Source organism: Ambystoma mexicanum, chromosome 10 (assembly GCF_040938575.1).
Source record: "Ambystoma mexicanum isolate Mex_15411 chromosome 10, UKY_AmexF1_1, whole genome shotgun sequence".
In the NCBI taxonomy this organism is placed as follows: domain Eukaryota; kingdom Metazoa; phylum Chordata; class Amphibia; order Caudata; family Ambystomatidae; genus Ambystoma; species Ambystoma mexicanum.
The window spans coordinates 1,495,812,042-1,495,839,940 of record NC_090932.1 but is presented as its reverse complement, the minus strand read 5'-3'; the positions used below and the strand labels follow the sequence as shown (position 1 = coordinate 1,495,839,940).

At 46.4% G+C, this 27,899-nt stretch overlaps 1 protein-coding gene across 2 annotated transcripts in view; it reads right to left on the bottom strand.

The window, feature by feature from the left end:
- KNTC1 (kinetochore associated 1) overlaps positions 1 to 27,899 on the bottom strand; it is a 2,501,313-nt gene that overhangs the window by 661,425 nt on the left and 1,811,989 nt on the right. For both annotated transcript variants that reach the window (XM_069619627.1, XM_069619628.1), the window contains exon 52: positions 8,824 to 8,930. In XM_069619627.1, coding sequence (XP_069475728.1) covers positions 8,824 to 8,930 — 107 coding nt within the window. The remainder of the gene's footprint in view (positions 1 to 8,823; positions 8,931 to 27,899) is intronic.

Genomic DNA, 27,899 nt, shown 5'->3' with positions numbered 1-27,899 from the left:
GTTAGACTCTTTTCCTCCCACTCTTAGGCATGATTTGAGGTATGTCTTTGACTTATGTGCTTATGGGCTATGGGGTTTTCTTTTTACTCCACAGGGTATCATCTATTTCTTTGTGTATGTGTAACACAGCACCCTCAGTGCAGTAACACAGGGCTGTCATAGTGACCCCCAAACATAGACTCCATACCCTGGGACTGACGACTGTCTCCCAGGGCATGTAAAGTCACCATTGACTTTACTAGTCCTAAATTGTGAACAGAACCAGTACAAACCATCATATTGTGGAAGTACTTGAAGGGGTTCATTATATTGCCCCTGGGTCTGTTTTCAAGGGGGCACTGTCCAGTCCCCCCTTGTCGAGTTTCTGGCTGGTGGCAGTGGTTACCACGCAAAAAATTCCACTGGAATATTCTCTATGGGATTTTCCCATTGATTTTAAATGCACCACTTTTTGGTGCAATGTTAAAGATACCGCCGGTCTATTTATTTAATATTAGATCAACGGTTGGGTCTTTTTGCCAGAACTTTTTCTAAAATGGCATTCGTGTCCATCTCTGTAACTCTAACCAAGGTCGAGTCCTTTATTCAACTTTTTGGTGGGCTTCTCCACAGAAGCCCTCCAAATGGTGCCACTCTGTCTGGGTTCCACAGGATGTGTGGGGAGGGGAATTGGCACCCTGGACTGCGTGGCCTTAGCAACTCAAGTCGCACTCTATTCTGATTGGCCCAGTGGTGAGCCGCCCGGCTCACCACTTAGCATGTGTGAGTGACAGCTAGGCTGTTTAATGGGGGTTTTTCTGCATAAAAGCAGGGCCTTTCGGACTGGAACTTCAGAAGTTGCCACAGGACCTAAGAATCCGAAGAGGGAAGAAGCTGAGCCATCTGCAACGACGACACCACCGGTGGAGCCCTGCTGCAACGAACTCACCACTTTCCCAACGACAAGAGAAGATCTTCTGCTGGACGAGTCTTCTTCCTTTGAGCTGGTGGGACCAACCAGTTCACCCCTTTCGCCTTCCAAAGATGTCTCTGGGTCGATTCGCCCGTGCCAAACACCCCAGCGGCCGGATAGTCAAGCTTCACTACTTTGACCGCGAATAAAAGGAACGTACTTTTTACCGATGAACTCTGCGGCTGGTTTCATCCCTGTGCAGTGCATCGACTCCACGTTTCCTCCTCGACGAGATCCTCTCTTCCCCTGGTCGAAACAACGAACTGCAACCACTGTCAGGAACAACTGCCACCGCTGGAGCTTCCTCTCTCTTTAAGGTACTGTGTTCTGCCTGGCCTCCTTTTCTTCTGTTTGCCCAAGGTGACCCTTAAATCCTTGGCTTTCCAACTGGGCTGGCCCCAGACCTTCTAACTTTAACTTCTTGAATCACTCCAACCTCTTTTGAACATTCTGCAAAGACTGAGTGCATTTTAAACTGTGTGATCTTGGGCACATTTCGCTTTGCGTAAAGTAAGGGCAAGAGAACCCTCTTTTTTGATGGGGGCCTGACTCCAGAGGGTTTAGGCAAATATATCGAAAGAAAATGGAGTCAAAAGCTACCATTGTCAGTGACGCTAAGGTGGTTTGTCTAAAAGAGTGCAGTGGAGCTACTTGGACAGAAGACCACACCTGGTCCCACCTACTTCATTCCTGTTAGAATATACTAGGATAGCTTTGATGGCAAACTATTTAATTTATGAGGAAAACTTTTACCAACAATGTCACGGTACTAGCATGGGGGCGACTTGCCCCCGACGTGGCCAACCTCTTCATGGACTCATTCGAACAACAATCCATCTACCACGACTCCAATCCATTTAAGGACTCCATCGGTTGTTGGTGTAGGTACATCGATGATGTTTTTATGACCTGGAAAGACACCCCTGAACAACTGTCTGCTTTCAAAGATTGGATAAATGCACGTAACCCATGCATAAAATTCACAATCAACTACAACCTTAGTAGGATTCCCTTCCTAGACTTGGATATCTACAAAGCTTCCAATAATTGTCTAGCAACCACTCTCTACAGGAAACCAACCTCCAAAAATACTCTTCTAGATTATAGCAGCTTTCATCCAGCAGGTCTCAAGACTAATCTTCCATTTGGCCAGTTTCTCAGATTGAGAAGAAACTGCAGCACAAACGAAGACTATAAAACCACAAGTAATGATCTAAGTACCTGGCTCAAAGAACGTGGATACTCGAGTCATATCATACGTCAAGCACGCAGAAGAGAAAAACACACTGACAGAGAGAGGTGCTTCACACCAGCACCCAAAGAACAAGACAAAACCAAGATGACATGTGTCACCACATTTACTTCCATCAGCAATTCCCTCAAAAAAACTATTCATCATCATTGGGATACACTCCACACAGAAGATTTTAAACCCATGAAACCTAGATTTGCATTTACACGGAACAGAAACCTTGAAGACCGTCTGGTGCATACCTACGAAGATAAGGCAAAAGAAAAAATCACCCAAACAACCCTTTGGAATCTGCCTCCCGTCAGAGGCAATTTCAGATGTGGTAACTGTTCAGTATGTTCCCTGACAAATAACATAAAACAGATTGATCAAGGACATAAGATGGACCTTTCCCAATTTCACCAACTGTAAAACAAAATGGTCAGTAAATGCCATTAAGTGTCCTTGCGATCTAATTTACATTGGAAAATGCAAGAGAGAGATAAAACAATGAATTTGTGAACATCGTTCTTGCCTTAAAAATCTTGTCGATGACAAGCCCCTAGTGGCCCACTACAAATTGAAAAAACACAGCCATAATGATCTTTTCTGGGTAGTCCTCCAAACTGTCAACAATCCATTCCATGGAGGCAACAGAGATCTCGCACTTCCAAAACTGGAAAAAAAATGGATCTACCGTCTTGTTTCTGTAAAGAATGGACTCAATATGTCTATTGACTGGAATTTGTTCTTTACCAAATGATCCAGCACCCCCCTTTTCTCTTTTGGCTGCTGTTTAAACACTTATTAGTCAGCAAACATACGAACACAAACATGGGCAAATGAGCAAACTCCCATGAGGAATGTACTTCTTCCTTTCTACTCTGTTCTCTATAATTGTATTTTAATTTTCATTCCTTCATTTACACTGCAGTAATTCCTCTATTACTACCAACTAAAATGACTGTTTTTGTTAATAATGCGGGTCTTTACTCCCTACACCTTTGCAATTTGTGGACTTCTTAAGGAGCAATTTATATGTATGATCCTTTGTCTAAATTTCGAACAATTTTGTATGTTTTCTCATTTTCGAGATGTGTTGATACATTAATGTACCTGCCTCTTATTATTATTATTTTGATGAGACCCTCTATTTCCTTCTTACTGTGGCAACGCAAAAGGTTTTATGTTCCACAAAACACACAGATTGGCAAAATGATAATTTCTTCGGTGTACATAAACATCATGCTGACCCCCCTTTTTTCGATAATGTCCTTATTTAAATGTCCGCAGCGATACATGACGCACTGATCACCACCGGCGGTGCCGCTATCATAGAAACACTACCCATGCTCTACACAGCTACACTACTCGTTTGCACATGCGCATCGTGTCTCGCTTGGTTTAGAAACGATCCCATATATTACAGCCATTACGCATGCGCACCATTCAGACAACACTGCAAGCCACCGATACAGCTCGCTGAGAGGTAAGCTCTAAGACTCCCTATTCGCCGCGCATCTATTTGTCCTTACTTGTCTAACGAGACCACGGCTATTTCGTTAAGTTACAACATGGCCTCACAGTCAAAATTAATTTATGTGCACAATCGAGTCACGAGCGCGATCAGCGTTCCTTTAAATCAACTGCATGCTCCAAGCCCCATACAATTTTTGCATTTACCCATATTATTAAATCCCATGCTATGTCACGGGTAACCACTCTAACCACGTGAACTAGCAAACGTATCCATCCCTTTAGTTCGTCACAAGACTGTGCACGGCCCTTTCTTTTGCATTTTTGTCCGCTTTCACTCGGGCGCTGTGTACAAATAAGGTTAAAGTCACGCTTACCTCTGCAGCCAGAAATGCGCACCCTGTATTACATACATCTGTGTCCCTTTCAACAGGACTCTTACAGTAACCAGGCGTAACCATAAAACAACGGTTCCCGCCACTTTTCTCGACTTGAATTCAAGATCGATCCTGCAAGATAATACATGCCCTTGCTTTTTACCCCTTTTCTCTATACCACATTCAATGTGCCAGTTCCCTTGAACCACAAATTCTTTTGAATCTCTATAGCAACCACAGAGATCGCCTATCCACTTTGCGGACTATAATCAACACGCCAGGCACTCAACCGCTGGCACCTTTAACAACAATCAGTCATGACGCTTGAACTACCTTAGGTAGGTTGTTCTTCCCGCAGTGTCCCCTTGTGTGCAATTTTATTTTGCCTTTCTCAATGAATTCCAGACCTAATACCCCATCCTATGTTTTACCAATTGCAGGTGCATGACACTCTCCTTACGGCACCTTTGTATTCCATTACCCCTCAGTCCTGACGACAGTGCGGTGCCATTATCAGCAGGTCATGACCACTCCAACCGCTGGTTCCTTTCACCTATCCACCGCACCAGAAACAGCTAAATTGTTTGTGTGTCGACCATGCTTGTGTACTGCCTTATTATTAGCAATACATAAAACCACAGTCACTTGATTTGTACTAACCCACTGAAATATGTACAAAGTATTGTGATCTATATACAATATTTTTTGGTCCCAGGACAGCATATGTCATTGTTTTAAATATTCTTTTATTGTATGTGAACTAATAAATTGCAGAATTCAATTAATTCTTTTCACTACCCCTCTTTTCTTTTTCAGGAAGAGCACATTGACATACATTTCGCTTTGCTCCATTTAAAGTGGGCCTGGCCTATGAACTTTGGCTCTGCAGTGTATACTGCCTTTATTCCCTTGCAGAGAACTCCTAAAAGTGTTGGGACCTGTTTTATTTCTATGCTGTGCCTTTTTCTCTCCCTTTAAATTAACTATTGGAGTGCCATCTAGGTTACACGCTCACATCTGTTTTAACAAATCGTGGTGTTTTAACTCTGGCTTGTCTAATAGTTATCAAGGGAGGTGTGTATATTTTACCTGACTGTGTTTTAACTTGCTTTTGATTTAGAGTGCTAGTGTATTGCCTAAAGTGTGTATTAAATAAATAATTATATACTTTTGATACAAAGCTCTGGTCAGTGTTTGTTTGCTCTACTGTGTTTTTAGCACTATTGTGTATACTCTATATACTGCCCTACTCTTCTTGAGAGAAGTCTGACTGCTCAGCCACAGCTACCAGGTAAATCTGGTTGGTGCAGACTGCTACCAATTGGGTTTACTGCTTACTCCTGTAGTCTTAATCTTTTTGCAGTGTTCCCTAAGGGAACTGCACAGGATTCTGCCTAACAACCACAGTTTCCAGTCACATCAAGCTTCTTGCCTTCCTGGTTAGGAGGCACCATAGATGACAATGAGGGGTTTGATGACCTCTTCTGGGCAACGTCTGACACCACTGAGTCTGGAGAAGGCTGAGACCCGAGACACCTGGAGGCCTGTCACACTTTGATGACGTAGTATATGGAGCCTTCATGAGTGCCAGTCCATGTTCCCAAATGTCATCCAACAACAGGAAAGATACAATGGTCTTCTTTGCAGACTCCCACTGTTGAAGAAGGAAGCCTTCCTTCTCTTCTGGCACCAGATTGAAGAGCTTGGCCTCCTTCAAGATGATCGATTGGAAGGATCCAATTTCATCCAGGGGTGAAGCCTGGTGGGCTCGTCGACATCTGGCGGTTCCACATCCGCGGGATCGTAGTCATCATAATCATCTGTGTGAGTTCTGGTGGTGTCCGTGTCTGTGCCAGCATCTGTGTGAACTGACTCCTCGGCCACAAGGAGCAGGGCCCCTAGCAATGGCCCAGGTGTTAACGGGTGCCCTACGGGGTAGTGTTGGCTGATGCCGAGGTGGTCTTGGAGGACCCTTGGCTAGACCAGGCAAAGGAGCAGCAGGCAGCCGCTGCGGAATCTCCACCACCAACATAAGCAAGGTGGTTAAAATGTCCAGGGACATGTCCCTTGGTGCAGGAGAAGGGGTGCACCTGGAGCTGGGATCAAGCCACTTGGAGGGCTAAACGTCTGTTAAGGCTCATTGGATGTGATCCCTCGTGAAGCAGGTGTCCTTGGCCCCCTTCTTGGTCCAAGTAAAAATCTTCATGCAGATCATCCTCAAAGCTGGTATGTTGTGATCTCCTGGGGGAATCCAAAGGAGCCAGAGGACTAGCCTTGGTAAACCTGAGCAGAAAATCTAATGTTGAAGATAATTCTCTCACCTGATCCAAGTCTCTTGGGAAGCAGGCTACTACAGGAGCTTACGGAGTAGGAATAGGTGAAACCGTGGACTGGATCACGGTTGTGACCGACAATGGGGTCTAGGAGGCAGAGAGACTGGGCAAAGCAGTCGTCGCGAAGATGATGGTAGTTGACAAACTCTTCCCCACTGACGGAATACTCGTTTTAGCCGACCTCGCTGATGGGGGGGCTCATTGCCAAAGTGGTCGTCAACAGGGTGACGGTCCTGAATGTTGACGGGCCGGTGGTCCTAGTGGACGTGGTTGTTGATTGCACTGCCACAGACGGGTTCTTCGAAGATCTGCTCTTTGATAGCTTGAACGGTGTCAGAAACTTCCTCGCTAACTGTGTCAACCCGCCAGCCGGCTCGCTAACCGTCAACGGAGATGGTAACAGGTCCACCCCCTTCCAGAGCTTGGTCCGGCAGCCACACAGACCGTTGACGTGGATGCCGGTGGAGTGTTGGATTTCGCCTTCTTTTCTATCATCACAGAGAAAGGATCCTCAAAGGACCTTGACCTCTTACCAGTGGGAGTACGGTCTGAGGACCTGCCGGCCCTGGATGAGGCATGACTGCGCTCAGAGGCTGCGTCAGAAGCCTTTGCTTCCTCGATCCATGTCACCAACCTCCAGTGGCGAGCCCTTTTGGTCTTCGATGAGGACTGGCAGATGTTGCATTTGTTCGCATTGTGGTCACGGTGAAGACAATAAAGGCAGTTGAGGTGCCGGTCCTCGACAAAGATGTTCTTCAGGCACAGCTGTCACAGGCCCTGAAGAGGCTCTTCTACATAGCATCAGCCATGGTCAAGGTGTTGAGATGTAGGCCCAGGCCTGGGCCTGTTGGCGCCACGGGTGGAAGATACGATGGAAAGAAGATCTTCGCCGACAATGGGTCCCCGCTGACGGTAGTCGCTGCATGACAGTAGACAAAGAGATGGAAAATATCTTCTGAAAAATGCAATTTTCGAGGAGAGAAGCACGAGGATTCCCAAAAATATAAACATGCACTACAATCTGAGGATGGCAATCAGGGGTGGAGCTTAGGAGGACGAGTGCCATTGGATGGGGGCAGTATGACCCAAAGGACACTGATAGGTTATAGAGGAGATGAGCAGTTTAAAGTTTAAAGCTTAACTGCATTATTTTTACTTAGGATTCCCAGCCTGACGATGGGGAATATTCACGAGCATGTGAATCCATGCAAGAACCCATGTTGGAGAAGTACGACAACCGACGTCACATCCGGAATCGATCGAGAGAAGACGTATCGACGGCAGAGTCGAGGTGCACTACGCCCTTTGACTAAAAATAAATTCTGAGCAGCTCACACAGGAATGGATATCTATCTGATGACGAATCGGCTGGGAGAAAGGCAAACCATTGAAGTATTGGTGAGACAACGGTTGCTGAAGAAAACAGACTCTAGATACACAGCAACACCCCTACAAGTAGTGAGGTCAAAAGAACAATGGTGCCTGCCCAGACGGGGCGTCAAGAAGAAACGCCTTGTTTTTTCCAAAAGCTAGTAAGAGGAAGTAAAGAGGTAGAAGGGAGCAGAGTGGATTATGGTGATAGAGAACAGGACTACAGGAAGCTGGCGGTAGGAGAAGCCCCCAGATAACAAGAAGAGCAAGGACAGAGAATGAAGGAGGGAATGTTCGAGAAGATGGACAAGGGAACAATGCAGAGGATTATCAAGCGGCCAAATTGATTTGTTGAGGAAATATGAGATTGTCCCAAACAGGTAAGGGGGAGGTGTTGTATATGCTGCACAGTGGACCATTTAGAACAGGACCAAAAGGGTAAAATGCGACTGAAAAGGAAGAGGGAGAGGAGGAATTCCAATAAAGTGAAGCTTCTACCCAGACCGGTCTCTGTGTCCTCCTTAACGTTGCAGTCCAAACAACAATTACAAATCTTATATTTCTATACAAGCAGATTCACTATGACATTTAATAAGCTCTCAAAAGGGTTAAAAATCAGGAAAAATGTAATGGTGGCCACTGGAGCCATTTCTCACATTTTGTAACATGCATGGTGATAACATTTCAAATGAGGTCACTGCATACATTAGTAACACATTAAATTCAGCAAAAGATAGTTCAACCCAAGACACAAGCTTTTTAAAAGGTTTGAGAAAACGTCCAAAGGGAATCAAGTTAATGAGGTACACTCTGGTGTAAATTTCTTTGAAAAACAGGACGTTTCAACTTACACGCAATACATAAATCAAAATTCTCAATGGGCAGTACCCACCTGGGAGAGCGCAAGGTGATCTAAAACTGAACTGGAATTCACAAGGGTTTTAATTACAACCAGGTGGCTCTAGATTTCCATTGCCAAAAACAAAGGTTCATTAGTCTCACAGGAGTGACCATTCATTATTTTTCAAAGGCCTTTTTGCATAGGTTTCCATGAGAACAGAAAATCCCTTCACATTAACTTACATTTGGAATGTTGTTCGGACAGAGCCATTTCTCCAGAAGCACATCGCAAATTTTCGGCATAATTAAGTTGTTTATCTCCGCAATTTCATGAGCTGCTGAATGAATATCTGCAGAATCAAACAACATGTTTTTGATATTTCTGACTGGATACTTAACACAATTAGATAAAACATTTGATTGCAATACAAGTCATTGCTACTATATTTCAAAGCTGTTTTTTCTTCAGATTTCACAAATAGTTCCATTAGCATTTTACTACAGAAAGGAAGAAATGAAATGATGGATGACATACAAACTCCATGTTATTACAGCTTCTGTGTTACCACAAGTGTGCATTTACATCAAGTGTTCTGCAACCAAGCAGGCCTTTAACAAGAGTGTATTGTCCAGTGCCAGAGTTTAAGTTTGTAACTTTACTACCCCTGAATGCTAAAACTAACATATTGGGCCTCATTACAAGTCAGCCGGTCCGGAAAGAACAGTCGTGGTAAATCTGCCACCACCGTTCTTACTGGACCGGCAGCTCTCGAATTCTGCAGGCGGACGTGGAAACACCGGCACAATTACAGCATGGTGCCGGTGTTTCCACTTCCCCATTCCCATGGAGTCCTATGGGACTCCATGGGAATGGGGACTTACAGAATTCCGCCTCTGGAATTCCCGGGTCACAGGGGTTGTAATGCCCCGTTAATTCCGGGAATCACAGAGGCAGAATTGTAATACGAGTGCGGCGATAACATGCCGTTTTTTTTCGGCTCGGTTACCGCCGGACTCGTAATGAGTGTTAGGCAGAATGCAGTGCAGTTCCCTTAAGGAGCAGTACACCAGATTAGGACTACAGGTGAGAGCAATAAATCCCCTTTGGTATCAGTCTGTACCACAAAGATTTAGTTGGTAGCTGTGGCTGAGCAGTCAGACTTATCTCAAGAGGGAGATGAGCAGTATTCAGGGTTTACACAATAGGCACACTAGACTAGGGCACAAGGAAACACTGACCAAAGCTTGTAGTTAAAAAGTAAATATACATTTATTTTATACACCTCTAATCAAACACATCTTACACAAGTATCAAGCAAGATAAATTAAGTCAAGGAAAAATATACACACTCCCTATATAAATTGCAGACCAAGTGAACCAGAGTGAAAACTGAGCAAAACGGCACAGTGAAAACTACACACAAGGGAGGTTCTGACAATTTCTCACAAGGAAGGGAAAACACAAGTTATTCAGAAATAGCTTCTTATACACCCTAGCAACACTTCCCATTAGCTTGTGACCCAGTTAGAGCAAGGCAGTGCATTAATATAAGCAGTACTTAAATGAAAACTGAGCAAAATGGCATTTCACAAGGTTCAACAGTGGGAACGAAGGGGTAGTTATAAGAAAGGGGTGCACCACACAGTTCGAATGGAGAATCAATCTCGAGAAAGCAGATCTAACAAATGTGACCAGAGTCAATAGGCCTGTGCCAAAGTTAGTGGTACAGGGCAAGGGCCCAGGAGCAAAATGTTCTCGTAGCTGCAGTCAAGTCTTTGGTAAACGATATTTGAAATGGTGGTTGCAAGAGTTGAAAAGACTATGTTAATAGAGGGGGCGTCCAACCCAACAGGTAGGTAAAGGATTTAAAACACCTTTAGCACTACCGCGAAGAAAGGGCGGCCTGGCGGAACAATGTAGCTTTAAAGTGAAGTGGCTCCTGCGGTGGCGGTTGTTCCTGGTAGTTCCTGCAGTTCGAGGGGTCCAGCAGAGGAAGAGAGGCTCTTGTTGTGGAGGAAGATTCGAGGTATTGCACTACCTAGGGATGAAGCAAGCCGCGGTGCTGCCAAACAAAGTTTAAAAGGTACACTCCTTTTACTCGCGGTCCGGGTCGATAGCTGCCTGGCTATCCGGTCTCCAAGTGCAGGGCACTGGCGATTCAACCACAGGCGCGTTACAAATACCATATCATATCATACCATATCATAACCACAGCAGGTTCGGGAAGGCAACTGGCAAACTGGTTTGCCCCACCAGCTCAAGGGAAGAAGGCTCTTTCAGATGAAGATCTCCTCTCGTGTGGAGAAAAGTGGTGATACGCTGCAGCAGGGCTTCACCAGTGGTTCAGTCGTTGCAGATGTCTTTGGCTTCTCTCCTCTTTGGCTTCTTAGTTCCAGTGGCGACGTCTTGCTCTTCCAGTCCTCAGGACCCTGCTTTTATGCAAAAAGAGCCCCATTCATACAGCCTAGCTGTCACTCACACAGTGGAGTGGTCATCTTGGCGGGAGACCCTCCAGTCCTATCAGGATAGAGTGTGACATGGGTTGCGGAGGCAACCCTGTCCAGAGGTCCTACTCCCCCTCCCACACAATGGACCCACCCCAGACTCAGTGAGTGACGCCGGAAGGAGGGCTTCTGGGCAGTAGCCCGCCAAACGGACGAACAAAGGATCCCCGACCTGGGTTAGGATTGTAGAGAAAGACACGAGAAAGAAGTTATATTAAAGTTCTGGCAAATAAAACCCACCGGAGCAAAGTTAATATTAAAATGCACCAGCGGTATGTTAGAGGCTGTCAGAAAAAGTGGTAGCCTTGAACAATGGGAAAATCCCATAGAGAAATATTTGTGGTCAAATATATTTGGTAGTAACCACTGCCACCAGCCAGAAACGTTTGAGGGGGGTACTGTACGGTAACCTCTCGAAAATGAACATAGGGGAAAAACTATTAACCCCTTCCAGTACTTCCATAGTAAAATGGGTGTTAGGCAGAATCCTGTGCAGTGCCCTTAGGGACCACTACACACAATTAAGACTACAGGTGGCAATACAAGTTTACCCTTGGTACAAGCCTGTACTACTATGTCAGAGTGGTAGCAGTGGCGGAGCAGCCAGGCCTATCTCAAGAGTATATGGGCAGTAGCAGAGATTACACAAAGGGACCACAATTACTGTGACTCACGCAAACACTGACTCAATGTTTCAGGTAGAAAAATATAAGTACATTTATTTTTAAACCATCAGTTATAAACACAACACTTTTATTAAACTTTAAACAAAACCACACGTTAAATATACTACAACTAACCAATTCACTTTGTACAGTATGTCTCAATGTAAGTACCCTGTGTTTGAATGAACCGGTGTTATGAACAAAACACGATACCGTGGATACGGTTGCAATGACTTTTTGATAGTTCGGTCTACTAAATAAATGCATATCCGTGACATGAAATGCGACCGGGGCAAAAACACACTTAGCACCTGAGATACCCAGAGGGAGTTGGAGGCAAAAATCACAGGCAATATTTTGGTTAGGCAGGCAGAATCAAGAAACACTCAGAGACAGGAGTTCAAAAGTCAAACGGCCGGAGCTACGGTCGAAAGACACCGGGGCCTGTTGCCGAAGATCACACAGACAGTTCGCGATTCAACGTAGCCAAAAGTACTTTGATATTGTCAGTGTTCAGAAGCAAAAGTTATAAGAAGGAGGGAAGACAAGGGCAAGCCTTGGAAATGAAGAAAAGGGATTCACCCAGTTTCCTCAAGTAGAACACAGTACCTTGTTCCAATGGTGCAGCTGGTGCCCTGGCAGTTGTTCCTGTTGATTTCCCGCAGACCCACAATTCCTGGAGCTTCGTTGTGAAGGACGTCGTCTGAAGGGGGTCTGCACCACGCAGGGATGAAGCCGGCAGCAGCGACAACAAATAAAAGGTGCGCTCCTTACAAACCAGGAGAGGCTCGGCAGGTGACTATCCAGACCACTACAGCAGTGTGCAGCGATTTCGACCACGAAGGAGACCTCTGGCTGAAGAAGATGAGCTGTTTATCCCCACCAGGCTCAAGGGAAGAAGACTCCGGACTGGATCTCCTCTTAGTTGTTGAAGGGTAGATAGCTCAGGACTGCAGCAGGGCTTCACCTGGACGGGGTAGTTGCAGCAGCCGTCGTTCACGCTGCTTCTCTTCGGTTCCTTGTAGTTCCAGTGGCGACTCTGACTTCTAGCCCAAGAGAACTGACTTTTATGCACAAAACCCCCATTCCCACAGCCTGACTGTCAATCACGCAGCAGGGGGATTGTCCAGCCGGGACAACTACCCTGGCCAATCATGACAAAGTGCGACTTGGGTTTCCAAGGATACCCTGTGCAGGGGGTAATTACACCTCTCCCTCACATTCAGTCTACCTAGACACCCAGGTGCCAAGACGAGGGCTTCTCTGCAGAAGCCTGCCAAAAGACGGTGAACAAAGAAGGCGAACCTAGTTTGCCGCGCAAAGTAAAACACAAAAAGGACTTTAACAAAAAGAAATGGCGAATAAACCCAACCGGAGCCAAAAGAAAGACAATTTGGTCAAGCAGGATTATACTTAAGGCTGCAAAAAATAGCCAAAAGCATTACCACATTATCTAATATAATTGCGGTAGAAAAGTTAGGGTAGATACCACTGCCACCAGCCAAGTCTAAATGTTAAAAGAGCGAAACAATGCTCAGGGAGGTACAGACAGAAAAGGGGTACAGATTAGCCCTTTCCAGTACTCCATGTAAAATGGGGTGTACTAGGTCTGTGGTAAAAGTGACTAGGTAAAGTAAATGGCAACTTTACCTTTCTCTGTGGGACAGTAGTCAGCCCCAGCGAAATGGAGTCAGAGAGCAGTCTTAAAGACAACCCTGGGTTACTACACTGAAGGTGCTGTGTAACCCATACAAGAACAGGGGCACCTGGAGTGGTGTGCTGCAGTGCCCAGGATCACACAATGAGTAAAAACACATAGGCCAAAACACATGTAAGAGTGGAACAAGGATGTACACTCTTACCAGGTGAAAAAAATAAACTCCAAAAATCCAGCAAAGCTGCTGGGGACTCACTAGGTGAGGGAGATTAGCCCTAGAAGGAGAATTCTCCCTAACAATGGGTTGTACTGGTTTAGTTCATAGAAATTGACTAGTAAAGTCAATGGGGACTTTACATGCCCTGGGAGACAGTAGTCAGTCCCAGGGTACGGAGTCTATGCTTGGGGGTCGGTACGACACCCCAGTGTCACTGCACTGAGGGTGCTGTGTAACACAAGTGAATAAAGATGGTTTCTATGGGGGAGAGAAAATCCCATAGGCATTAAACACAAAAATAGCCTAGAACACACATAGCAAAAATGCCGAAGAGTGGGAAAAAGAGTCTCACTCTTAGCAGGTAAAGAGAAACAAACCCTTCAAATCCAGCAAAGCTGCTGGGGGACTCTATAGGTAAGGGAAATTAGCCATAAAGTGAGAATTCTCCCTAACAATGAGGCCCATTGTGTCCCACACAAATTCCAAATCACATAACGTAAGATTTGACCAGGTGCTTCCTTTGGCCCTCCTTTGAGATTTCTCATAAGCAATAAACTGCTTTTAATAACAAATTACTTATCTCTTGGTAATGTTCTTTCTAATGGATTTTTCTTCCACAGATTCCTCACTTATGATATTGTATATGCAGCGCAGCTATTCTTCGGAAACTTTTCCGCCACCAACAGGAGCAACGCAGCTCAGCCCAACACCTCTACACACCATAACACTGGGGTCTATATATATTGCTGCACTGCACCTCATGATCTCAGTTCCACCCTTTAGCAAAGCACTATGATACTGAGGAACCACATTGGCTATATACTGGCTATCTGCCAAGCGGGGCAGGGATGGGAAGGCGATGAGGAATTTGTGGGAGGAATATCCATCAGAAGGAGAAATTACTTACTGTAATGTTCCTTCTATGGATTCTTCTCCCGCAGATTCCTCATCTGATAGATATCCTCATCCAGCTCTGCTGCTTCAGAAAATCTTTGACAGAGGGCGTAGTGGACCTCGATTCGGCCGTCGATCTGTCTTGCTCGTCATCTGCCCCGTACATGATGTTGGGCAACGTAACCACTTCACTATGCTCCACACTCAGTTTCCCCCTTTTTTAACCGGGCTCAACCGCTGTATAGGAAAACAAAGAGAAAAAAGGGCTAACCAGCCCATAAGAGGTTAACAACAATAAACTTCCCAAGGGAAGAAAAAACACTTGCGAAAGACACCACAATCTGTAGCGTCAGAAAAAGATTTTTATTTTGAAGAGAAAAAATATGCAGCATGAAAGACAGAAAACGGTCATCCTAAGACCATCACCAGGTGTCAAGCCACTGAAGAAGAGATGCGCACCCACCACCAAACTTTCTGAGCGGGGATGGATGGATGGGTGGGGAGAATCCATAGAATGAACTTTACAGTAACATTAAGGTAAGCCATTTCTCCTTCAATGGATTGCCTTTCTCCCGCAGATTCCTCATCTGATAAGACTCCCAAAGCAGTGAGGCAAAGGAGGCAAGCAGAAAGTTATACTCAAAACGCACATCAGCCCCACAGGCAACATCTAGACTGTAGTGCCTAGTGAAAGCGTGAAGTGAGGACCATGTTACTGCACGACAGATATCCCGAACTGGGACTCCCCCCCCCTTTTGTAAGGCAGTTGATGCAGAGACCCCTCTAGTCGAGTGTTCCTTGATGCCAGAAGGCAGCCCCTTGTCTGAAGACGGATAGCACTCTGCTATGTACAAAATGATTCACTGGGATAGTGTTTGTTTCGTTACTGCCAGACCTTTACCGGCTAAAGAATAGGCCATGAACATTTGGTCCGATTTTCAGAATTCTGATGTCCTTGTAACGTCAAAACTCCAGGCCCTTCTGGTATCTAGACGATGGAAACGCTGCTCTTCCTTAGAAGGGTGCAGAGATGGGTAGAAGACCGGCAGGTCGATGGCCTGTGATGGATGAAACTCGAATACCACCTTCTGTACAAATCCTGGTCTTACTTTAAGTGATACCTTCTGTCGAAAGAACTGCAAAAAAGGCGTTTTGCAGCAAAGGGCCTGCAATTCATTAACCCGCCTAGCAGATGTTATTGCAACTAAGAAAGCAGTCTTCAAACAGAGCAGCCACAAATAATAGGTATGCATGAGTTCAAAGGGAGCCACCATTAAGAAAGTCAGAACCAGATTAAGATTGCAAACAAAGGGAGTTGGTGGAAACATATTTAGTAGGCCCTTCAGGAATTGAGCCATCATCGGGATTGTGAAATATGTACCTTGATCAGGAGACCTCTTAAACACAGACAAGGCCGCCAAATGTCCATTGACTGTGGTGACCATAAGGCCTGCCGAGGCCAGTGACAGAAGGAACTCCATCAATGAAGTGGTTGGACAACAAATGAGGTCAATCTCGCGTTCCGTCCACCACACCTCAAATGTTCTCCAGATGCACGCATGTAGAGATCTTGTATATGTTCTGCGTGCAGCCAGCAACTCCTCAAGTACCTCTCAGGGAGGTCCCAGTAATCATATATCGTCATCTAAAGAGCCACGCATGTAGGTTGATTTTGGGTTCGGGTGAAGCACCCGACCTAACTGGGTTCTGGGCGCTGAGGCAACTGGAGAGGTGGCCAGATCCAGAAGGTTTGAGTACCACATCCTCGTCACGCAGTCTGGGGCGATCAAAATCATGGTTGATCTAAACCTTTTGAGCCTCCTGAGAACCAAAGAAATGACTGGAATCAGAGGGAATACGTAGTGGAGATGAAAGACCCAATCCACCAGAAACGCATCCCCTAGTATGCTGTTCGCTGGGAATTCCCTCGAGAAAACCGGTCTGCACTTCCTGTTGGACTCCGTGGCAAACGGGTCTACTGATGGGGTACCCCAGTAAGAGAAGACCTCCTCTAGGACTTCCTGGCACACTTCCCACTTGTGTGAGACCATGCTCTACCTCCTCAGAGCATCCGACAATCTGTTCTCTGTCCCCGCCAGATGAACTGCTGAGACCGAAATACAGTTCTCCAATAGCCAGAACCATGGCTGCATCGCCTCTCTGCAGAGGAGGAGGGAGTGCACGCCACCTTGCTTGTTCAGGTAGTGCATGGCCACGGTATTGTCTGTCAGAATCAGGACATGCTTCCCCTTTGAGACGGAGCAAATGCTCTCAGGTCTAACATGATGGCTCGCAACTCCAGCGTATTGATGTGCCACCTGGCTTCCATAGCTGGCCAAAGGCCGTTCACCTGCAAGTCCTCGCAGTGAGCGCCCCAACCCTTTAGAGACGCATCTGTTAAGATGGATTTCTAAACTCTGACCTGATGGGCAGAAGCTTAGGAGGCCTCCCTCGGTTTAGTCAAACAGGAAAACCTTCTGGACAAGCCAGACCAATCCAGGCAGCTTGGCAGGCGGTCAAGACTAAGGGCCTCATCACGAGTTTGGCGGTAACCCTTAAATGCGGCGGTAGCCCTATTACTGCCGTATTTAAGGGTCCGCCAAATCACAGGTTTGCCAGACTTGGCACAAATTTTGCACTCTTACCGCCGGCGGAAAATCCGCCGGCGGTAAGAGCGCGAAAATTCCCCATTGAGCCCAATGGGGAATGGGGAATTCCTGAATGGGCTCAGTGGGGAATGGGCAATACCCGTTCCGCCAAACCCGTGATCCGGCCCTATTAGTGCCGGGGTTTGGCGGTAGGGCTATCAACGCTGGCGCTAATAGCGGTGGCGTTACCGCCCAACTCATGATGAGGCCCAAAGTCTCAGATGGGGTGAGAGTGATCGGAAGGACACAATGAGCACACACAGCAACGAACCACAAATAACTCTTAGACAAGTGTATATGAAAAATATCTATACATTTATTGTCGACCGGACCAAATACATACAAGTAACTTTAGCAATGAGAAAACAGTTATGATACAAATCCTTAAACTTTACTATATATATATATATATATATATATATATATATATATATATATATATATAAATACACACACACACATTACTTTTACTAATGCTATACAGTGGAAAAACAGCCACAACCTACAAGGCACAGGGTTGAATTAACACATAAATGGCATTTGGCAATTCTTCAGAGTTCGTTCCCTAACTTTCGAGTTGAGCCCTAAGAAGAGGGGAGCCTGGTGTTCAATAGTACAGCTGTGCCTAAAAAAGCACGATTGCACAGGTGAAAAAAAACACGGGTCTTCTTGGAAGGGTTGCAGCAAGTCAAGAAGGGGCATGAGGCGATGAAGAAATGGTTCCTACTATTCAAGTAGGCCCAGCCCTTGGCGGCAAAGCAGTGTTGAAATGGCAAGAATGGCTAGGGAGCGCAGGCTAACCCAGCCAAGCTTGAATACCTTTGAGGGATACTCGTGCATATAAGGGATTGGTTGTGCCAGGGGACCACCGGTAAGTGATACAAGTACTCACCGACCCTCGGCACAGTGCAGACCAAACTCTGCCAGTTTAGTCGAGGTCACTAGTAGGTTCGAGTCCTGCAGTTTTGCGGTGCTAGGGCTCTCAGCGGCTGCGGTGGAGTACTATCGTCCGTGACGAGATCGTTGCTTTTTCTCAGCTACTGAAGGAGGTATGAAGACAAATCCGGTGCAGCAGGTTTCAGGGCACAGGACAGCAGAACAGAAAGGGATTGATAGCGACCGTCACCACCAGGTAGTGACGCGGGAATCGTGGATGCGACCAGCATTACGCACTCTCCCAATTTGGGACCCAGAGGAGATAGACCTGAAAAATTTGGCGGGAGCATGCATGGGACCACAAACAAGCGATGTCCCAGGTCTCAGGTTTGCACTCGAGACAGCAGCGGTGCTGCGGTTTACCCTGAGGTGGAGCTGGACAGTTTGCTGGGTGGCCCAGGAACACTTCCGAAGGGGTTCGTTTGGTGGGTAAGTAAAGGGTGCCAGGAGTAGTAGTTCTCACTACTCCAGAGGGGTGATGCGCCTTGGCAGGCCTTCTTGATCGAAAAAGAAAGCAGGGGTCCGACGGGACAGCAGAGGGTGAAGGGTTCCAAAACCTTCAAAAGTGTCTGCAGCGGTTTCACACGTCTGTTTCTTTGTGCAGCAGGCTTAGCTCCTTATGTAGTTTGGTGAGAACACAGGTGATCGACCTGGAATGCCTGCAGAGCCCCTTCTCTTATCCAAGAGGAGCTTTGTGCTAAAATCGAGGACTTCCAATAGAAGATCAGCTCTATTGCAGGCATCCCAGACATGGACCAATCATGGTCCACGGTGATCTCAGTCATTCAAGCACTCCAGACATCCTGGCACAGGTAGTATGGATTGGGACCAGACAGTCCAGCCCACTTCCTGGGCACACACACGTGACAGGCAGAAACCTGCAAAAGAGATCAGATTTCGTGGGAGGCTGCATGCCTAAATAAGGACAACTCTGGTTACTAGACCTGGGTGAAGGCAAGGGACAAAATGGTAATGGGACAGAACATAAGACTTTGTGGCTTGGCCATCTTCAGACCTGGCCACAGTCTTGTGGTAAAGGTGGTTTGATTCAGTAAAAAGTAGTAAAACATTAAGAAAAGTAACTGCTGCCACCAGTATGTCCGAGGCACATTCATAAAATCACCTAAAGATCCTTCGAGGGTGTCTAGAGTCATAAAAACAAAAAGGGACCCAAGCCCACAGTAATGGAAGGTACATTGTGCACTGTTAAAAAGTTACCAAGAAATGGCAACATAGTCAAAGACTAAGGGAAACCTTTTCCCAGTACTGACAATCTGAAGGACGTGTCAATTTCCCCATAACATGTGAGAAAAAGCCCAGAGGAGTTCAGCTGAAAGCTGGGCTCCACTGGAAAAAGTCTGGATAGGAAAGCCAAACAAAAGCAAACAGTTTGGAGGGTGGGAGGAGGGGGTGGTGTTGCCCGGGGGAGAGACGGGTCTATAAATGGAGGGAAAATAGCACATAAATAAAATCTTTCCTAACAGCATACGTGACCACTCAGGCCTGATGCCACGAGGTCGGAAGGGCTCCTCCATCATGAGATTGCTGTTGGTCATCGATCACTGCCCTGGGGGAGTGCGATACAGGAGGCCATGAGGTCTGAAAGGCAGAAGAAGGAAGTTGCTGGTAAGGTGGTGTGGTTCCGGAACTGGTAACCGGACCCTTGTCCAGTATGTCTGTTAGCTAGTAACCTTGTACTGGCCCTTCCGAAGCCTGCAGCCCCATGGTGTCAACCACCCTATCCACCAGTGCCACAAATTTGGCATGGGTGTGGGTATAAGGTTGACCTTGCTGGAATTCCAGGTCAAGTGATGTGTCAAGCCACTGGCATCGTGAAGCCCTTATGCCAGCTCTAAAAGTGGAGCTTGTTTGTCGAAATAGTCGATGCCCACTGTCCCCATGAAAAAGGAATTGACTCCTCCGTGGTCATAGTCAGCGCCAAATGGACGACAGAGTGCTGCAAAAATCGGTCTGGCAGAGCAGGATAAAGGATTGTTCGCCGACTGTCGGCGCAGAAGGCTTGTCCTTTGGCGCAGATCAGGTGACTGTCTGCGGCACTGAGACACAATTGGGACGCTCTGATCTTGATATGCAGGGGAAACCCCGGCATCAAAGATTTGGGTGCCTTCTTCTGTGCCAAGCCCGAAGGCTTCCCAAAAGCTAATGGCATTGGCACTAGGGCTGATAAGGGGTCGGTAGCACTGAGTGCTGCTGTTGCCTCCAAGGCCGGATGCCTGCGGTGTGGGGGCACCCAGGCCTGCAGCAGCATGTTTTTGAAAAATGTCAACCATCTGGACCGTAAAATCCTCCCACTCCTGACGAATGGACGGTCCAACCGAAGGCTTACCTGCTTCCGCCGAAGAATCAGGGTCTCGACGGTGGCGCATCTTTTTCTTGTGCGACAAGAAAGAGTGGCTCCTAGAATGGGACTGCTCCTTCTTCCGCTGATGTTTCTTCTTATCTTTTTAGGGGACAGGGCTCCTAGGTCTCAGCCTTCGAGGACTGGATCGTCGACCGCGCCAGAGTTTTTGAAGGCAGTGAGACTAACGCGAGTTTAGTAGCCCGCTCGCACACCGATTTCAAGTGTATTTAGTGCACGATACAAACCCCTCTGTGTCGTGACCAGTGCCGAGGCATCAGAGGTATACCTCAAGTGGGTCGGTTCACAGACATTTTGGAGTGGCAAACGGAACACCGATTGAAACCCGAGGCATGACATCTCGCGGTTGTGGAAAAAAATCAAATTCTGCCCAATATACATCAAGTGGAGCCGAAGAATCGATCACCGTGTTCCTAAAGCAGCGTGTTGAGCTTAAGGCTTCACTGCGAAAAGTACAGGTCAGACTCAAAAATAAAAGCAAAATGTTTGGGGGTGCCATAGAGATGGAAGGAAAGAGAAATCTTTTCAAACAGTGGTATATATACACACAACACCAGGCGTCCTGTCCAGAGCCGGCGATTGGCGGCTGAGTCAAGGTCCACTACGCCCCCTGTCGAAGTTTTTCCGAAGCAGCAGAGCTGGATGAGGATATCTATCAGATGAAGAATCTGCGGGAGAAAGGCAATCCATTGAAAGGACATTATCGAGAGGCAATTAATTTGTTCTTCTAATGGACTCTTTCTTCCCATGGACTCCTAAGCTTTGATACCCATCTCTCAGCATAGCTGTTCTTCAGAAACTTTTCTGCAGTAAGGGGACACATCGCAGCTCTGCGTCATCTCTGCCAGACACCTCCATGTGTAGGACATGACGGTGAGGACAGAAAATATTGAGTTGTCACGCCTCATGACCTCAGTTCATTTTTTCTGCGCACTCTGCTTGCTATTAGGAACACCCTTCTTTCAAAGTTTTTCATTTGTTTTCTAATCCTTTGCTATTCGTTTGTTATTCAACATCATGCCGAATCCAAAGAAGTCCCCGGGATTTAAACCCTGGGTCAACTGTCAGTGCCAAATGTCTGTTTTGGACCAGCACTGCATCTGCCTTTAATATATTGGTGAAGACCACAACAAGCAAGACTGTCCATCATTCTAATCGGTGCACACGAAGGCGCTTCGAAAACGTGAGGCAAAGCTATTCACCTTACTACACAAGGAGAAGGTTGACAAATTAACCTGTTAGAGATCGCTTGGTGCAGACCATGGCATCAGGGTATCTAGAGTCCCCTGTCCGAAAGGTCAAGAAAAAGAAGCACTGCAAGAGGTCAATATCCCCAGGCATAATTCGAGGCACCAATCTTCTTCATCATCAAAGAAGAGGAGCCACTACTCCACGGAAACCCAAATGAAGGAGGCCAACGTGGCACCTTTCCCGACTCAATCCACTACCCCAGAGGAACGCGAGGGCTTCACGCAGAAGATGCTTGAGACCTTTGCTAAGGCTTCGGCCCAGACCGCTTCTTCCCCTGCACCTTCAGAGTAAGTAGGCAAGACAAGATCCCATCCAAGGGTCACATTGTTCATTCTTCAGACCTCTATCCTCTGATCTTGGCTCCCCCTATCACAGCGCTGGAGTCGCAAGGGAATTTGCACCGCTACACAGAAGAGTATACATGTCCCATTTGGCGGTCAGGGAATTTCCAGAGGAGTTTTATGGCCACAGGGGGACTATGTGGACCTTGCAGCCGACTTGTAAGAGGCAAGTGCCTGGACAACACAACAGAAGTCAACATGCTCCCAGCATCAACCCCCCACAATCCAGAGGCCGCTTTTCAGTGCCTGATGGTGAAGGTGGTCGACAACTTGGGGTTGTCTTCCCTTTCGGGCTCAAATATTAAGTATGGGCTTTGACATCCTGGACAAGGGTGCAAAGTAGGAGACACCATTGGCTTCAATCAGGCAGTTTGGAACGCCACGCCAAACTGGCTTCAGCCTTCATGTTGGACCTGTGAGGGTGTAGAATAAGGAAACTGACAAGGAGGGGGCATGCCTAGATACCCAATGGCTTAATGCGCTAATTGTAAATGCAAAAATGTTGTGGGCTATAAACCTTTATTAAATAAAGAAACCTATCTCTCCCTACTTATAAGGGACTAGCCCGGACTCAACTTAGGGTTATGATACATGATATGATATGGCATTTATAACGCGCCTATACACAAGTGTTTCAAGGCGCGAAAGGTTCCTTTAGTGAGTTGTCAGAATGTCAGTCAAAATTAAATGTTCTCCATCAAACGTCAGAAACCAACTACTCTAACCCTAACACTAGAAACAAAAGTCTTAAACTAAAGTGAAGTTTGCGTTTCTTTCACCAGGAGAAAAACTTCCTTTTCCTGGCTGCTTCATATAAACGACTCAAAAGGCCCTCTGTTTAAACAGCAGTATTTGATTAATTATTCTGATGAGGGAGATGCTCCAACTCCACTCTACTTGGGCAGCAGTATTGGGTAGACCACTGCAACAAGGAAGATGACTCCCGACACAGTCTGCTCACTCAATGGTTTTGGGCTGAACACTGCGATGAGGTAGATGACTCGTGATGCACTTTGCTCTGCTCTCTGCTTGTGCAGTGGTATTTGGCTGACCAGTGCAACTGTAAAGACTGATGGGGGGCAACTGTATTTCTGCCCCTATACAGTTGAGGTAGAGGCACAGGGCACCTGAGCCAAGGCTCTTTAATGGTAGCAATGGCCAGGCAACCGAGACACAAGGGAGGCGATGCAGGCTGATTTTTAGGTACAGTGAATCCCCAAGCCCCCACAAAGGAATGTCAACACACTAGGTTATGTCCTAACAGTACTTTTAGATAAAATAGGGTTCGGGTAACTACATACACAAATAACACACTTTGTACTTAGGCAACACTATCGTAAAAATTGCAATAATATACACACTATGTGGTACAGAAATGACGAAAAGATTGAATCTAAATTTTTGAATGCACGTTTAGTGTGCATTCGGCATATTAGATTAGATTAAAGCCCATAATACCGAACAGGTGAACGGGTGTTGCAGGGGTGTCCCCTTCTCCCCCCCCCCCCAGTTCAGTATTATGAGATGCAGGGGTGTCCTCCACATACATTAAAGGCAGTTCGGGGAACAAACAGTTAAAATCACAAAAGATCACATTACAAAATGCAGGCAAGTGGGCTCCGTCGGTTTGTAATTCGATCTTTTGGGATACTTTCTTTTAACGTACATCCATGTGGTACCACCATTTACTTAGATTCAGTAAAAATGCACCAACTGACAGTTACTAAAAAGTATGAGAATTCCAAGCAAGGTGCAACTTCATAGATTACTGTGGGAAGGCAGGTTAGAATAGCAACATTGGCACAATGCTTTCTTTAGAGTAGGTAACTGATACTGTGTGAGGATCCCCCCGCCTGGGCAACCTGTAAGGAAAGGTTACGTGTACTTTATGTTGCATATTAAAGTCCATTCCAAATATGTTCAATAATAGTCTGCCTTTCTTTCTACAGATCCCACTACCCCAAAGTACCTGGGAAGCCACAGGAGAACAGGATCCATGATGCATATGGGACCGCTGGATGAATCCTGAGAATGGAAGATGCACTTCCACATCACACTACCTTGGGTGCGGTGGCAGGCAAAGTGGTGGATTTCTTTGACTTTTCTTGACCATACCCCTCAAGGATGGACCCCCACCCCCTTAGAAGGAGTGATCGCTGGGATGTCTCTTTGCCTCTGCTTTTTCTCCTCCCCTCCTGACCTCCTGGCTGTAACCTGATCTGCACTGGTAACCTGGACACACACTGATCTCCGGCCCAGGTCCTCCCCCCGCCAGTCTCACATGCCTGCACTGCCTGCCTAGCAGCCCATTGCACTTAGGGACTGTTTCTGTATCCTTGCAGTCCTCTACCAGCACTTGACACCAGATGTCTGCACTTACCCTTGCACTGGCCACTTGCTGGCCGTTACCTTACTTATCTCTATTATCTATTCCCTTGCGCTGTATTGCACTGTCCCTCCCCCCCTTCCCATGAACTTGTGCGATCTGAATGACACCTCGCCTAGTAAGATCGCTGTCTGCCCTCCCTTTGTTCCCCCCTCCCTTGCCTCGTCGTGCCTTGAAAGACTTGTGCATATGCGCGTTATAAATGCCATATCATATCATATGTTAAGAAGAAGGGAAGCAAACAGTTTCGGAAAGGCAGCACTTTCGGTCATCGCAGTGGTTTCCTTTGGCAGGTCGTCATTCCGGCTGTGTATGTCCCAAAAAGGTGAAACTTGACAAGACCTGGCTGAGGAGGATAAGACCATTGGTGGCTTTGGATGACTTTTGGAGGCGACAGGTGCAGTGGCAGAAGGTGTCAGGATTTCTCGGTTTAGCACCTTTGGGTTCTTTGGGCTGCAGCTGCAACACGGATCTCAGGATGGCTTTTGGCGACGTGTACATGACCAATGGACTGGACTGCAGACCCTCATCAAGTCTGGACACTCGGGACTTATTTAGATTTTGGTGGAGGGAAAACCCACCGGTCAATTCCACTGCAGGCAGCGGCCCTGGTCCTTCTCTGGCGTGTACAAGTGGGTAGATGTAGTGAAAGGGATGCCCCTTGACGAACTCTTCAATCATTTGGACCTTTCACAGCTCTGGTTGTCAGGATAGCCCCCCGCCCCATTTCGGGTGATACTCAGCAGCAGGGCATCCAGCAGTCACAAACACTTCTATGGAACCTGGGCGGCACATATGAACTTCTTGGCTTAAAGATGTTCAGGCACTCCTCTTCTGGACGCACAAAGATCTCTTCTCCGGACAGCAGGTGCACAGGAAAGGCTTCCAGGACACTTCGGACAAAGAGCAGCAGTTGCACGATGTTCCTTTGTGGCAATGGTAAGAGGTTGCCTATCCAGGTGCTCTCTGGTTAAATCCTTGATTCAGCACAGCAGTTTTCGGATTTCATGAAGAGAAAGTCGCAGACTTTCCACCAACTGTATTCCAGGATGCAAGCTTAAGATGACTTCAGCTTCTGCTTCAGGTTTCTTGTTATAACTTCTGATATGGAGGTGAGTGTGAGGCCCCCTGTTATACAAAACTCTTCCCCCATTCGCTCAGGGTGAGCCAACCAATCACACACAAGTGACGTGTGTATTAACTATCTGTATGTAACTCGTACCATACCTGTATTGCATGAAGCTTCTACCTGTAACCAAGAGACCTTTGGTCGCCCATTAACAAATTAATCAAAATTCCTACAAATTTCTTGTAACAGCGCCTCGATGCCTCCGGGCTGCAAGTGCACTATACAAATGCGAATAAAAAAATAAAGTGCATTCATGCAGGCAGCACCTACCAAGGATCACAGGTATTCAGGCTATTCACAAGAAACAAGACACCCACAACACAGGATGTGGATTGGTGGCTATTGCCCAGTCTTCCAGTGCACCACACTGCATTAATTCCAGTTTCAGTCAGGGATAGCTCAGACATTGTGTCACACAACCAGACACTCACAACACAGAAAGCATATGGACAACTCACTCCATTCAGGTAGGCTACACCCAAATGGTGTACCCACAACAAGCAGCATCTGGGAATGCTCCAGCCAGTCTGGAGAAGGTAGCCCCACAGCCATATATGGTCCTTCCACCCAACAAGCATTCAGGGGAGGTGGACAGAGCCAGAGCTTCTCAGGACTTTGCTAAACAAGGGGGTAAGGCAAAGAAAACCAAGAGGTCACCCGTGTCCATGTTTCATTTGTACAGGAACCTATTGATTCCTATGACAGAGCCCGATATCTCCAAAATGGAGGATACCTAAAGCCACGGTCGAATCAGTCTATAGCTGCTACCGGCCCATACCCTGCTCTGTGGGCAACACACGTATGCCCAAAACATACATCAGGAATACAGGGTTGTAGTCCTACCCATGGGTGCGCCAAGGGTATCCCATAGGTCTTTTTCCACCAAGAACGAAACAAAGAGCTGCACTGCCAAGCGTTCAACTGTACTACTGTGAAGAAAATATTCAGAACACAGAGAATAAGAAATTATTTACCGTAATGTTCTTTCTATGGATTCTTCCCCCGCAGATTCCTCATCAGCTAATAACCATTCCAGCATTAGCTGCTTGGAAAATTCGTCAACAGGGGGTGTAGTTCACCTCAACTCGGCCGTCAATTAGATATGCTCGATGCATTGGTCGCCAGCTCCAGACATGACGCTGGTCGTTGTACATTTTCTGCGTCACTACGACCCTGTACCTCAGTTCCGACCGTTATCCCCTCCAAGCTCAGCCACTGCAGAGGAAAACTAACGATATGGCCAAGCAGCCGAAAGTGAAAAGAAATTGAAAACCCCAAATTGTGATTTTTGTTTGTTTGTGGGAAATAGAGACTGCAGAAGGGATGCAGCACTAAACCAAAAGAGGCAAATAGGGCCTGAAACCATAGTGAACTGGGTAATCTAAAGCCCTTTAAAATGAGTAGCAATACCCTTGAGATGGATGGGGATTTATTACTTCATTCATACATCAATAATCGAAATGACTCAGGTAGTTGACGAAAAGATAACCGTTTTAATATCAATTATCTAAAACAGGGAGTACAATGGACATCAACGGACGTCTCAGCACAAATTCTCTAAATGCATCTTAGAAAAAGCAGTCTTCTATAACAAAAAATCGTCACTGATGACGTTGAACTACATATTACTAACGTCATCCTACGTGGCAAACTACAAAAACCTATTGAAGAAAGTGATTGGGTCTAAGGGAATATCTAAGTATACGTTCTATACTGGTATGGGACAGTGAGTGAAAGTAATTGGTTCCTTAACATCAGGTGGGGAAACTAAGCCCTCCCTTCAAAATGTCCACTATGAACATCACTAAATACATAACGCTCCATTGGCTACACAAACTATAGGACCCTTAATTACGTGGTCCCCTACAATTGGTTGGCACTCTAACCTCTGTCAGTACTTTTCCACCTACGTTTAGCAGCACGCAGATTGGACCTCCAAGTGCTGGTGAGCTCGTCTCAAACAGAGCTTCCCACCAATTAGCATATCCATCTATCACCTCAGTGGTCTGCTGGCAATTAAGATTTTGAACTTGTCATTGGGAGCGTTCTTTGATCTGGAGAATTCAGGGGAGTTGAGGCATGCTCTGCACTCCTGCGTAGGTGTGATAGTCCTGTTCGTCCAACTTCATCCGTCCATGTGACTGAGGTCCATGATTTCAAGCTTCTAGTGTATTAAAAATACTATTTTCTAATAGGCCTCTGACGTCCTCCTTATTTTGTTCCTGCCTTCTGAACAGGAGGTGTTCTTTCACATGATTTTGTATCCAATGTCAGCTCACCCCAACCTGATAAGAGCTTGGCTTCTTCGCT